The sequence below is a fragment of the Psammomys obesus genome, unplaced genomic scaffold (assembly GCF_907164565.1).
Source record: "Psammomys obesus unplaced genomic scaffold, mPsaObe1.curated_primary_1811, whole genome shotgun sequence".
Classification (NCBI taxonomy): Eukaryota; Metazoa; Chordata; class Mammalia; order Rodentia; family Muridae; genus Psammomys; species Psammomys obesus.
Genome location: NW_026596064.1, coordinates 9,911,166 through 9,926,001, shown reverse-complemented (window position 1 = coordinate 9,926,001; position 14,836 = coordinate 9,911,166). Strand labels below are relative to the sequence as shown.

At 36.5% G+C, this 14,836-nt stretch overlaps 1 protein-coding gene across 6 annotated transcripts in view; it reads left to right on the top strand.

The window, feature by feature from the left end:
• Atp13a3 (ATPase 13A3) overlaps nt 1-14,836 on the top strand; it is an 80,133-nt gene that overhangs the window by 18,764 nt on the left and 46,533 nt on the right. For 5 of the 6 annotated variants that reach the window (XM_055624977.1, XM_055624979.1, XM_055624981.1 and 2 more), the window contains exons 2-9: nt 858-915; nt 5,652-5,750; nt 7,499-7,672; nt 8,326-8,508; nt 8,799-8,869; nt 10,559-10,639; nt 12,612-12,681; nt 13,862-13,996. In XM_055624977.1, the coding sequence (XP_055480952.1) occupies nt 907-915; nt 5,652-5,750; nt 7,499-7,672; nt 8,326-8,508; nt 8,799-8,869; nt 10,559-10,639; nt 12,612-12,681; nt 13,862-13,996 (822 nt within the window). In that variant the 5' untranslated portion in view covers nt 858-906. The remainder of the gene's footprint in view (nt 1-857; nt 916-5,651; nt 5,751-7,498; nt 7,673-8,325; nt 8,509-8,798; nt 8,870-10,558; nt 10,640-12,611; nt 12,682-13,861; nt 13,997-14,836) is intronic. The other variant, XM_055624978.1, reaches the window with a different exon arrangement.

The following is a 14,836-nucleotide window of genomic DNA, read 5'->3' as shown; positions in this document are numbered from 1 at the left end:
GTGGGGATGCAGGCATTTGCATGCCACAGCATTCATGTGGAGGTCAGAAACAATTAGAGAGTGAGTGCAGGACCAGCCTGGGCCACATGAGAGTCCTTCTTCCAAAGAAAAACAAAATATAGTACTTAAAATTGCTGTGCTTAAAGTTTTAGTTAAGTCACTGGTCATTCTGTAAAGTACCTTGCGAAAAGAACCTTTTGGGAATTCTGTTTTGAGACAGGGCCTTGAATTCATTATTCTGCGTCAGTCTCCTAAATGCTGGATTACAGCTATATACACCACATTTGGCTCAAATGAACAGATTATGCTTATGGAAAACAAGACATCTAAGACATTTTTGGAGTTCTTTCCCTATTGATGCCAGTTTGTCTTGTTTGAAGAAATAGTCTGGCAACTTGTAGAACACACTAAAGACTAATTTCAGTGGTTCTTAATAATTATGGAATGTGCGCATTAGGGAGTAAGCATTACATTAAACTTGGTGACTTTTATTTCTGATAGTTTCACTTTGTCCTCCACTGCATTTTTTTCCCCTCCCCATGAAGCAAATCCATTTCATTATAAATTCAAGGAAGGGTTTGGCTAAGGACAATAGCCTAGCCCTTTGCTGCCTAGATAGCATCAAGATTCAGGCCTGCATTGTGACTAGTGCTTGTGTGTGCTAGCAGAGTAGGGTTTATTCAAATAGTTCTACCAGTGACAAAGAACAGAAGTGTCTATCTTCTAAAACTCATGGAAATATGCTGAATTAAAAAGTACTATATTTCAGTATATTAATTATTTTAAAAGCAATCAATATTTTGGCATAAAATTCTAATGTTTGTATGGATTTTTATGGTTTAATTTTATACAAACAGCCAGCTTTTGAAAGCTGAAGTATCAGCATCAGAGAGGAACAATGGTGTAATGCTATTGGTAAGAAAATTTTCTTTATCTTTTGTGATGTGGAAATTGATTGGGAAAATGTCACTAAAAGTGTGCTTTGTTCAGTGTGTTTTTGAAAGTTGCTGTTAATGATTCAAATGTCTTAACTGGCTATATGACAATAACTGCATATTAAATGCATAATATACATTGTATTTTAAGATATTTTTATATTTTTTATCTTTATGGAGTCATTGAAATATTACAGATTTATTTATATAAACATTTACATTTAATTATACATTTATAGTAGGTATGTTTTAAATGTAAATACAGTTGGAATTATTAGTTTTCCAAGTGTATTTGAAGGGTTAATTCTTGGTAGTTTCCTCTGAGGTGTATGATTATATGTAAAGTTAGTGATAATGGATGATTTTTAGAACAATTTTATCTTTAAATTAATTTTATCATTTGATAACTTTGGTAAAATTTGTAAGGTGTTACTTTTGTCTTAAAGCAGTTGACTTGCAGAGAAGTAATTCTTGTATAAAGAGCTTCAATGTAATATGGTCAGTGATTATTTAGGAAAATTTAAGTATAGGTTGTCTTACCCAATAAATTACCATATGATAACTCAAAAATAATTGCAGTAGTTCTTTCTATTTTTTTTTTTTTTTTAACTGTTCAAGATCTTGGGAGTATACTTAATGCTAAATAAAGGTCAACTTAACGAAATTTAGAGAAAATTGTAAATAGTAAATGGGCCCAATGAAAACATTGGCTTTTAATGGCAATTCCAGCTAGTCATACTGGTTCATTTCTATAATCCCAGCACTCTGGAGGCTGAGCTAAAAAGGGTTGCCATGAGTTTGCTCTAGTCTGGGCTACATACATAGTAAGTATGTGGCCAGGCATTTGTATATAGCAAGACCTATGGAAAAAGGGTGCAATGAATGTCTGTGTATTTTTGTCTCTGTCTGTCTGTCTTGGGGCGTGGGGGTTTGGCACTGACAATGTCTTGGCAAGTATTTAGTAAGTTTATCTCAGTAAGTATTTAGTTGAAGGCTTGGAGCTAGGTGTAGTGGCAAATACCTTTAATCCAGTAGAGAGGCAGGGCATCTCTGTAGCCAGCATGGTGTACAAATAAGTTTGAGGCCAGCTGGTGCTACATAGTGAAACCTTGTCCAAAAAAAAAAGGAAAGAAAGTTAGGGGACCTTTTCCTTTCTCTTTCCTCCCTTGTGTGTTTGTGTGTTTTGTTCTTGTTGTTTTGGGTTTTTTTTTTTTTTTTTTGAGGCAGGATCTCGTGTAGTCCAAGCTGGCCTGTAGCTGAGGCTGACCATGAACTTTGATCCTTCTGCCTCTACTTTTTAGCTTCTAGGTTTATAGGTGGGCCACCATGCTCACATTGCTCTTTATTTCTAACAGATCTTTTGTTTGTGGCATAATTTATGTGTCTCCCTTGACTCCCAGCCTTAGCAGCTTAGGGACTGCTGGGCCCTGTTGAGTTTGCTGATCTGTCTGTCTTCAGTAAACCGGAACAAGTGTAGAGCATGTTGTTTTAGCTTCACAGTGTTCATTACAAGTTTCTTTCATTGCCTCATGTTTACTTCATTAAATCGTTTTTCATTCTTGTCTATTGTTGTGTTAGACATGTGGAAAAATCTGATCACTATTTGTAACTGAGGATTATAAAAACTGGAAGCAGGGGCTAGTGAGATGGTTCAGTGGGTAAAAGTGCTTGTCTCACAAACCTGAGATGAATTCAGTATCTGTCACTCATGGTAGAAGGTGAGAACTAACTCAGTTGCCTTGATCACCACACACATTCTGGAATGCCCATCTACACTCTCACACACAAACAGTAATAAAATAAAAATTTAAGTTTAAAGACTGGAAGTAGTTTCTCTCTATGTAAAGATGGTGGTGATGGGAAATGACCAAAGTTGGTTATCAAAATTAGCCCCAAGCTGGGTGAGGTGGTACATGCCTCTAGCCCTAGTGCTCTGGGAGGCAGAGGCAGCATGCAGTCTAAATTGAGGGAGGTGATAGTGTTCCACTGTATTCTGTAGAGACAAGCCCTGTTTTATGTGCTTATTTTTAGTGTGTGGTGTGCATGTGCACACTCCCTTTGAAGCTCATGTTGGGTGTCAGGATAGCTTTCAGGAGGCCATTCTCTTCCACTGTGGATTCAGAGTGTCAAATTCAGGTCCTTGTTTTAATGCAGTGACTCAGACTTTTCAGTTTTAGCCTGTAAGCTTTTATAGTTACTGTGGATGTTGTTAAAAAGAGTTTTGTTTATGCTGGGTGTGTGTGTTGAGACTGTATTACAAGTTAGAGCTTTCTGAGTGTGGTGACAGATGCCTTTAGTTCAGCAGTCAGGTAGATCTATGAATTCAAGGCCTAGCTGGTCTACATAGTGAGCTCTAGGCCAGCGAGGGAAGAAGAGGTTAAAACCGATGACTTAAATCTAACTGGCCATTTGTATTATGGACAGCTAATGCTAGGACTGCCAGGTGCTAAAGTCTGAGGTGCTTAACGACTTACATAAGGTGGTGGAATGTTTTCATTTAACCCATGTTTATTCCTTTGCTATTCATGATAAAAAAAAAAAAGTGTACATGTAGAGGTGCTTTCTCTTAAATATTTTTGATTGCTGTTTGGTTGCACTCACTGGAAGTCTTCTGGGGGCTGCAGATACAGCCCAGTGGGAGAATACTCAGCTGTAATACACAGTGTCCTATGCAGGCTTCCTCAGCACCTCAGAAACAATGACACTCCAGTTCTTGGTCCTCCACTGTTTATGACGGTAAAACCCATACCTGCTGAAGCTTTGGTATGTAACAATTTAACTTATGAGAGAAATAATCTTTTTTAAGTCATCAGCTTTAGGGGAGTCTTACTCATCTACCTTGAGCTAAAATGCTTTAGAGTAAAGCAGCAGGCAACAGCCAGAAAACCAAGCTCAGTGGGGAATGTGTATGAGGTAGGAGAGGAGTCTCCCTAAGCTTAAGTAGCTCAGACTCCTCAAACTCATGATTACCCTGGCTCTGCCTCCTGAATGCTGGAATTAATTATAGGTGTGTACCACCAGGTTTGGATCTTAACAAATACTGAATGTGTTACATGCATATTAGTAATTCCTAGCCAAAATTTTTTTTATTGGGATAACATTCAACTAGCCATTCTAGGTACACTGGCTGAACAGTCCTGATTGTTCCTTACTCTTTATGAAGCTTGTCACTGAGTTCACTGACACCCAGCCAATGAGGTTACTAAAAAGGGAAGATTATTTTTATTTTTATTACTAAAAGAGATTACTAAAGAAATTTATAAAATGTAAAACAGTGCCATTTTTCTTCCCAAGGTAATAGAAATTAAAGTTTGTTAAAAAAAATTAAGTTTGGCTAGATGATGGTAGTGCACAATCGCAGCACTCGGGAGGCAGGGATAGAGGGGCAGACGCAGGCGGATCTCTGAGTTTGAGGCCAGCATGGTCTACAGAGTTCCAGGACAGCCAGGGCCACACAGAGAAACCCTGTCTGGAAACACCAAAACTATAAAAAACAAAAAAAAAAAAAAAAAAAAATTAAAGGCGGTTGTTGAGATAGAGTCTATGTAACTGTGTACCTTTGCCTGGCCTAGAGTTCACTATGTAAACCAGGCTGGCCTTGAACTCACAGATTTGCTTACTCTTCCAAGTGTTGGGTTGAGATTAAAGTTGTGAGCTACCACCGTGGTATATTAAAGTGTTCTGTTTGTTTTTGTTTTTTTATGATTAATCATTCTTTGACAGTTTCATACACATAAAATATATTTTTGCAAACCCATCCCTCCACCCCCATTGTCATCTTGTCTCCTACTTCCACAGAATTCTTTGTTTTTCTAAACAAGCTTTCCTACTTTCATGTTCTTTTGTTTTGGTATTACCCATTGAACTTAATTAGGGTTGATTGGGTAACTCACTAGTGGCTATTCCACTGAAAAAATTGCTCTCCTCCCCCAGCAACCATTAACTGCCAGTCACTCCTCAGGTGTGTAGGGTCCCATGAGCCCCTTCTCTGCCCACTGTGAAATGTTGCTGGGCCATATTTGTTGTTGTGAGGTTGTGAGTGCAGCTGTCAGTGTTGAGGGCAATATTTCACAATATTTCTCTCCATCTTTTGGTTCTTTTCTTTTTTTCTCTGTCCCCTCCCTCTATAATTCCATGGTGTTCCTTGAGCCTTGGAGAGGAAGAAATAGATGTCCTGTTTAGGGCTGAGCTTTTAACAGCTACTTTACCAGTTATGAATTGCTTCATTAACTGCAGAAAGATGTTTCTCTGTCCAAGATTGGGAGCAGTGATAATCTACTAAACATTTGAAGTTTAGACAAAACAAGAATAATAGGTTTGTTCACGCCAGGACCTGAGACTTGCCCAGCCACAGGGCTATAGTTCAGGTTTATAGGTCAAAGCATGATTTCCCTCCTGTGAAACGGGCCCCAAATCCAATCAGAAAGTTATGTATATAACAGTCATGACCCTATTGTACCCATGAGGATGTTTTGCCTGACAGGTTATTATTGTAGTACAGTCTACACCTGGTTAAGACCAGTGACTTCTCCAGTAGCAGCTTGCACAGCACCTTTTGGCACTAGGAAAGCTATCCATATGGGACAATTTCTAGCTCTGTTCCAACTTGATTTCTCAGTGTGTGGTGTCATCAGCAGTGGGGTTTTACCATCTAGTTCTGGTGGACAGCCAAGATCTGTTTTTAAAGAAAGCCAACAATTGTTTCTTTTCCTGCAGTTATCTTCACCAGTTGTGAAGCACAGCATCTTTCAAGCCACTGTAGAAATGGACAAAGAAGAAAAAAAGACTATCAACAAGGGTCAAGAAGATGAAATGGTAACTAGCTTTTATAAGTTTCTAGGAAATAAAAAAGATAAAAAAAACCAGCGTAGCCCAGTGGTGGAGTGATTGTCCAGCTAATGTACTGAGGATCTATGTTTGATCCCCAGTAGAACCCCACTACACATAAATCTCAATTTTTGTACCCTGACTAAGGCTGTGTGTGTGTGTGTGTGTGTGTGTGTGTTTTCCTTGTTTTAGGCCACAAAATCTAACTATGAAGCCATGGTTGGCCTGGAACTTGTTAGATAGGCCAGGCTGACTTCAGTCTCGAGTTCTACCTGCTTGTGCTTTCCAAGTCCTAGAATCAAAGGCACATTCCATTACACCTGGCCTGACTTGAGGTGGTTGTTGTTACTATTTTGTTTTTCCAGGCAGGGTCTCTCTGTGTTGCCCTGGCTGTCCTGGAACTCACTCTATAGACCAGGCTGGCCTTCAATTCAGAGATTCACCTGCCTCTGCCTCCCAAGTGCTGGGAGATTAAAGGTATGTGCTACCACCTTCTGGAATTCTAACTGGTTATCTGAATTTGGGTTATATAACAACTATGTTGGTTGGATTTTTTAAAATAATTTATTTCTATTTTATGTTCACTTGTATTTTGTCTGTGTGTATGTCTGTTTGAGGTATTAGAAGCCCTGGAACTGGAGTTAAAGACAGGTATGAGCTGCCATGTGGGTGCTGGGAATTGAACCAGGTTCCTCTAGAAGAGCAAGCCCATATTGGTTGGATTTCAGTATATAGCCTTTTCCCATTTTTTTCTTTATTAGTTTTTGTTTTGTTTTAATTGTTGAAGGTTTTAGTTTCTCTTGTAGTGTGAATGGCCAATTTATCTCTCCATGAGAAGCATGCCTCTGCTGCAGCATAAAACAGTTTCACCCTGAAGTGGGGGCAGGATTTTTAAATACCCGAGTCCATATACTGAAAAACAAGTAATTTTAGATGTATTTCATAGCTATGTGACTTAACAGGAGTATTCAAGTAGAACATTTAAAAAATATACGACAGAATTTGAGGAAAGTCCACTTGATTCCAAAAGTTTTTCTTACTTTTTTTTTTGTTGTTGTTGACAGTTTCAAACCTTTTTTGTTGTTGTTTTATGTGTATTCTTGGCTGTCCTGTACTCCTGGACTAGGCTGGCCCCAAACTCAGACATCTATCTCCTGAGCGCTGGGATTAAAAGTATGTGCCACCACACCTGGCTCAGCTAAGCCTTAAGCTTTTAACAATGAAATGATAAAAATTATAAGGAAAGGGACTGGCGAGTTGGTTTGGTGAGTGGTTAAAACCACTGGCTGCTCTTCTAGAGGACCCAGATTTGATTCTTAGCATCCGCATGGAGGCTTACAACCATTTGTAACTCCATTTCCAGTGCCCCTTTCTGGTCTTAGGGCACTGTATACACATGGTACACACAGATTTTATTTGATTGACTATTGTGTGATTGACTATTTGATTTTATTTGATTGACTATTGTGTCTTAGAAACAAGTTTTAGTGTATCTGCCTTATTTGCTCATTAATCTTAAATATATATGTATATATGCAATCTGTTAGTAGCACATTTATCAGATATAAATACAAAACATCAAATTTTACTATTAAACTAAAATTTGTACAATGATCTTACTGAAAATAACTTAGATAAATTATCAGTTGAGAAAATAGTATGTATCTTAGAAACAAGTTTTAGTTTATCTGCCTTATTATTTGCTCATTAATTGTGCGATTGCCATTTCTGTGCAGGAGATTCATGGCTATAACTTATGCCACTGGAAGCTCGCCATTGTTTTTGTAGGAGTGATTTGTACTGGTGGTTTTCTCCTCCTCCTCCTCTACTGGATGCCTGAGTGGCGAGTGAAAGCCACATGTATTAGAGCTGCAGTTAAAGACTGTGAAGTGGTGCTACTCAGGACCACTGTAAGTCTGTGTATCTATTTACTAGTAGCTGATTATTCAAAGAGTAAAATAGTGGCTTTGTGTAAACTGTCCAGAATAAGTGACTGTGACTTTATTCCTAGGACCTAATAAGTGACTGTGACTTTATTCCTAGGACCTAGTGAGGAATGTTCAGTATTTTTCCAGTACAGCTTTGATGTGAATACTGTTCCAGTGATTAGGATAAAAGAGAAGGAATCTTAAAGCTGCTGAGGTTATCCTCTTAACAGCTCTTCATGCCCCAGGTTGTTAGATATTAAGGTCCTGGCCATTTAGGACTATGGCCCATATGGCCCAGATACCTCATTGCCTAGGCCATCCATTGACTGTGAAATTACATCTTAAGCAGTTTGTTTAGAACCTTAATTGGAAGCATTTAAGAGGCTGTAATATTTAATGTTGAGTGTATATGTGAGTAAATTAAGGAGTTGTGAACTTTTATGGAATCTAAAATGTATTGGTAATGTGTCAAAGTTGATGAAAAATTTTTCTTGCTAAAAAGTAGGAAATACTCTCTCAGTAAGAGATAACCAAATTTGTAAATAATGGGGTTTACAGAAAAATACAGACAGTCCTTTAATATGTCTAAATAACTTGACCTTTCTTTCTTTCTTTCTTTCTTTCTTTCTTCTAAGGATGAATTTAGAATGTGGTTTTGTGCAAAAATTCACTTTCTTCCTCTGGAAACTCAACCAAATTTGAATGCAAAATCTTTAGTTAATAAGATTTCTAATGGCCATGCTGTTCACTTAACTGAGAGTCTGACTGAAGAAAATAGGTGTGAGATGAACAAATTCTCACAGACTCAGTCACAACAGGTACTGTAATTATTACCATTCTACATTATGAAAGATACATTATAATTTTACATTTGCAGTTACTGCTGACATAAAATTACATGCTTTGTAAAATATCTGTCACTAAAAAAAACTTTAGGATTTTTTTGTTTTGTTTTGTTTTTTTGTTTTCTCTAACATATTACATCCTGACCAGTTTCTCCTCCCTCCACTCCTCCCAAAATTTTAGGCTTAATGGAAAGTTGATTGTTTTGACATGTTATAAGAGGTAATGATAAGCCTTTTGATGTAATATTATGTGTGTTCTACAGATGCGTTATTTTACCCACCATAGCATAAGATATTTCTGGAATGATGCCATTCACAATTTTGATTTCTTAAAGTAAGTTTCTTTCTTTTCTTGTAAATGCTTTAGTAAAAGAGGCTATATTCTCATGTTAACAAAATCAAAGAGACTTTATTTCGTTACTTTATCCGCTTATTAAAAACTCTAGTTTTATTTGAAGTTTTATTAACCATTTTAAAGTAAGTCTCATCTGCAACTTGTTCCTTGGTAAATTTTACATAAAATGTAGAAGAAAACTAAATACAGTGGTTCATGCTTGTGATCCCAGTAGCCAGGAGTCTGATGTGCATGAATTTGAGTATATCTTAGAGCTTAGCTTTTTAAGTTGTTGTTTTGCTTTAACTTTATTTTCGGTATGCACTGGGTGATGACCATAAGCAGTGATTCTGCTACTGAGCCCATTCCCTATCCCCCATGCTTTTCTCTAAAGTGTCTAATATTTCTTTTTGTAGTCCCATTCACTTGTACACTGTATTTAGAAAATTTTAATATTTTGATGAGAAATGACACTGGCAAATATATTATTTTTGGATAGGACTAATTGGAGTAATCTGTTATTTGTTGTGTGTATGTAGAAATCAACACTGTATAAATACTATGGTTTAGACTATTTAAGATGAGGTCTTGCTGCTTTTTTGTTTCATTTTGTGTCCAGTTTCCTGTTTTAACCTCCTAAGGATTCTGTGTTGTGCTCTTGTTCACTATTTCAAACACAAATTAAATACCATTGCATTAGAATGCCAGAGAATGTTCTAAGTTTTAACAGTAGAAACAACAACAACAACAAAAAATTTAAGTAAGTTAATAACCTGGAATGCTTACTTTGGAATACTGAGGATGTTCTGGAATGGGCCTGCTGATTTTCTCCTGTCTTCTTTTAAAGTGGAAGAATTATTGCTTTAAGAAAAAAAGTTCCAGTGTCTTGTTAAATACTTTGTTGCTAGTCCCTCTTTGTACTGCATTCCAGAGAAGTCAGGAGCTCTGGTGGGGAGAATGTTTGATATACTTGTTGCCTGGTCTCTGTCAGCCATTGAGACTTACAGAATTTAAGCTTACCTTAACAATATCAAGTTGTTGAGTTTAGCTTTCCTATATGTAATGTAGGGAATAAGTAGAGTTTAATTCTCTTTGCTTTAGAGTTGTTTGACTGGTATCATTTATTACAAGCATAATTACGACTTTTTTTTTTTTTTTTTTGGAGACAACAGATATGTTAGTTGGATCCCAGTTAGGATTGTTTTAACTCGCAGACATTTATAATTGTAAATTCTGTACTTTGAAACTAGCTATGTAGTTGTTTGGGAAAGGACTTATATTGATGCATTGTGAAAGAAAATGGATAGAATGTTTTAATTTAAAGCTAAAAAGATGATTAAAAAAACCTAAATCTTTAGTTTGGAATTCTCATTAGTTACACTTTATCTTAAGTTTTATTAGTTGATTGTTGAATCATAAGTTTTGGAAACTGAAAGGATAATGCTACTGTGTATATTATTTATAAAGTATTAGTTAGAGCCATAACAGTGGATGACTTAGTTGTGTTTTGAGACTTAAGCTATTCATTGTTTTATATTAAGAACTTGAGCTTTTAAAATTCTCATGACTTTCTTGTTAAGAATTTGTAAGGAAGTTACAGTTTTAAAGTAAAGCATATAGCAAAATGAGGCATTAATTAATTTGGATATTTTAAACTTTGTTTAAAGTAAAAACTTTGGATTTATTTAGGGGACTGGATGAAGGTGTTTCTTGTACATCAATTTATGAAAAGCATAGTGCAGGACTGACAAAGGGGATGCATGCCTACAGGTAACTTTATCCAACTAAAGTAGATCTGTTCTCAAACTCCTAAATTCAGAAGTATATAGACAATTCTCCAGCATATAACATAGGTAGTTAAAACACTACATACTATTAGTTACAACCTTACTGATTTTTGAGCAGAACTCCCACAGTTTAAGAAATATAGAAAATGTTAAAAGCTAATATGTATCCCTTAAATTTTAATTTTAAATTAATTTCATTACTTCTAAGATTTTCCACATTCTTCTGTCTCTGAAGTGGGATGTTTTGTTTAGTGGGTGGGGTGTCATTCTCAGTCAGACATAAGATGATGGTGTGTGCTGTAAACTAGTAGCACCGTAGATCTCCTGCAATGGGAATTTAAAGCACGAGCTGGGACATCCCACATAAAACAATAAAGTGGGAGCCACAGGTTTTCATGTTATTTGTATGAAAATAGGCTATTGTCACCAGGTGTGGTGGTGCATGCCTTTAATCCCATAACTCAGGAGGCAGAGGCAGGTGGATTTCTTTGAGTTTGAGACCAGCCTGGTCTACAAAGTGAGTTCTAGGACAGCCAGGGCTACACAAAGAAACCCTGTCTCCAAAAACAAACAAATGCCAGTATATTGCATATTTTAAAGATAAATGTTAGTTTCTTTGATTGAATTGGAATTTTTTGTACTGTTTTAACATATTTTCAATGTTTGAACAAGAAAATTCAGTCTTAATACCTTATAAAAGGCTATAATTGGAACAGCATACAAAGTGTACTATTGAAATGAAGAACCTATGAGTTTTAGAGGGAGCAGAGCTAGGGTGGAATTCAGGGCCTTACTTAGGGCAGGCAAACACTCTATGTTGAGCTCTGTATATCCCCAGGCCTCATTAACAACCCCCACCTGAACTCACTCACTGTGTAGCCAAGTATGGATGTCTTTGAACTCCTGGTCTTGCATTTGCTTCCCAGGTGCTGGACTTCCAGGAAAGCGCTACACCGTGCTTGGTTTATGCAGTTGTTTGGAATTAATTGAAGCCTTGTGTATGGTTGGCAGCCACTCTGACAGTGGGATAGCGCCTCCAGCCTCTAAGCACCTTTACGAAAGTTTCTAAAAGATGTGTGATTTTTTGAAATGAACTTTCTATTTTTGCTAGAAAAAAAAATGTAGGGTAAGATTTCTCAAATGTATTTAATTTCTTACAAAAGTAAGTTGTAATTTAAATTTTAATAACAGTTGCTCTCGGGGCTGAAGAAGATGTCTCAGTGGTTAAGAGCACTGGGTGTTCTTCTAGAGGACCTGAATTTGGTTCCCAGCACCTACATGGCAATTCACAACTGTCTGTAACTTCGGTCCCAGGAGCACCAAATGCTGTCCTGGCCTTGTTAGGCCGTGCATGCATGTGATACAAGCACTCATTCATATGAAATAAAAATGAAATAATTTTTTTTTTTCTTTGTTCAAGAAGAGAACCTTAGTTAGTTGTGGTGGCTTACACTGGTTGTTCCCAGCACTTGGGAAGTTGAGACAGGAGGATTCCCATGAGTTTGAAGGTAGCCTGAATTTCAGAAAGGCCTATAGACATAACAAAACAGCCTTTTGCTTACATAGTTATTATTGACTAGTAAAAAAGTTACTTGTCACATGTAAAATTAGTAGTCAAAATGAAGTAAACTGCTCAGAGTTTGGTTATCATTATTTCTTTGATTAAATAGCATATTTTATTTTACTCACTTATGAGACAGGATTTCCCTGTGTATCCTTTCCTGGCTGTCCTGGAACTCACTCTGTACGCCAGGCTGGTCTTCCTCTCCTTCCTGAATGCTGAGATTAAAGGCTTGTACCTCTATGACCCAGCAACTTTATTTAAGTAGAGTGTTTTAGTCATGAAACATGAGATTTAAAAAACATGAATCTAAGAATGATTGGCTTTAACCATATTTAACAGTTCTTTTCCCAGATCATACTATTAATACAGTTACTGTATTTTTCTGTCATAGAAAGTTGCTTTATGGAGTAAATGAAATTGCTGTAAAAGTGCCTTCTGTTTTTAAGCTTCTAATTAAAGAGGTAAGACTGTTGTGTGTAAATCATTAGATTCATCAATTTGGAAATAGTCGTGTTTAAGAAGATATTCTTGCTTTTCTCCTTCGTTTTATATTTTACTTGGAAAGCAAAATTCTTGTGTGTTAGAAAAGGTATGAGTATGAAACTTTTTTTTTCAAAATATTAATTTCTTTTTTTGTGTGTCTCACATCTAAATCTTGTCCTGCCATACAAGTATGTGTAACCTTTTGCTACTTTTTTCACTTCACATGGTGTATATATATAGTACTGGAAATTTGACTTTACTTTTAGCATGGTCTGAAAGGAAGCATGTTAGTTCTTGCAGTAAGGATTCATTTATAATTGCCTTAGCAGTGTGAATAAAGTATTATGAAAATATACAGGAAGTTGGTGAGTGAGTGCGTAGAAAAAAGGCTTGCCAGTCTTTGTTGAGGTTTTTGGCTGTAGATAAAAAGTTGTATTGGGTGGATACTTTATTAGAAACATGATTGTTTCCACCACTTTCTTAATGTAGCTATTTGATCTGCCTGCAAACATAGTGTATGATTAAGAAATTTAGAAAGTCCCATACTTTGATAGTATCTGTTAAGTAGTCATCTTTTATTTTTTTTAAACATTTTTACCTGGTACTCCTATTATGGATAAAGTTGGAATAATTTCTAAAAAATTCCTTGTTTGTTTGAAGAAAAATGGTACTGTATACATGAAAGTGCTTTGAAAAGCACAAAATCAGCAGTCAAAGACATTGGTAGGTAATTAAGAAAGATCCGCATTATCACATATTTATCCTTTCATTATATGTCAATGAACTCTTGAAATGTAAGTAAAATTTTCTTTTGAGTTCATTGAAAGCAAACATTTGTTCTGTTTGATTAGAAGTTTTACATCTTAGCCCAGAACACAGAATTTATTACAAGTAAATGTACTTTAACAAAGTACAGTGCATTCATACAGATTAGCTTTTTCTAGTTGAATCTGTATTTGGGTTTAGTATGAATCTAAATGAATGTAAATAATTTAAGCTTATTGGCTCAAGTTTTAGATTCAGTAGGAAGCAAGAATATAGAGCCCATCCTTTTAAGAACCTGGTTGTTGAGAGTGTCAAGTGGTGGGAAATCCATGTGTTTACACCCCTCACTTCATTCTTAACTCTTGATGTAGCTTTCTTTCTTTTTTTTTTTAGGTTCTCAACCCATTTTATATTTTCCAACTGTTCAGTGTTATCCTGTGGAGCATTGATGAATACTATTACTATGCTCTAGCCATTGTGATTATGTCCATAGTATCTATTATAAGTTCATTATATTCCATTAGAAAGGTAAGTCAGAATTTATTTCAGAAATACATTTGCCTTTTTTTTTAAAATGCAAGGTTTATAGAATGAACAGTACTTTGTTTAAAGTACACGTAATGTTTATAAGTACACATACAAGCTTTCCTTTTGTTTATTTGTTGAGACAACGCTGCGGGTTAGCTTTAAGTAACCAGTCCTCCTGCTTCTGCCTGGCATTTTTTTAAATGTGTACTGGTGTTTTGCCTGCACTTATGTCAGTGCACCACATGTAGGCCTCGTTCCTGCAAAGGCCAGAAGAGATTAGGATTCCCTGGTGTTGTCATACTTTTAGAAATCAGTTTTATTGTGGTTTCTTATAGCTCCTTCTCCCTTTCCATCCCAAACCCTTCCAACTCCCAACACCAGGTAGGAGAGAAAGGGTATAATTTTCCTTAGCTATTTACTGCTGGTTAGGGTCATTGGGTTCCTTAGAGCAAGCCCAATCTGTGTTTCAGGGTGTCATGCTGTATCAACAGCAACCAGGAATAGCAAGGGGAACAGGAATCATCTTTCTCAGAGCCCCCTTTCTGCTCTCTGGCCTTTAGTCCCTGTCAGTGTCCTCAGAATTAAACTCTGCAGCTGGCAAAGCGCCCCTCTTAGAGCCTGAATGCAGCAAATAGTTTTCTGCTGTGGACAACCTGAATCAGTTCCATATCCCACAAAACAAAAACATGTTTACATATCATAAACCAAAACTTCCACAACACCCTTGGAATAAAGCCACTATGGTTGTGAACCACTGTGAATCAAATCAGGGTCTTCTGGAAGAGTAGACAGCTTTCTTAACCACTGAGCTATATTCAGCCCTGGCATTTTTTTTTTTTT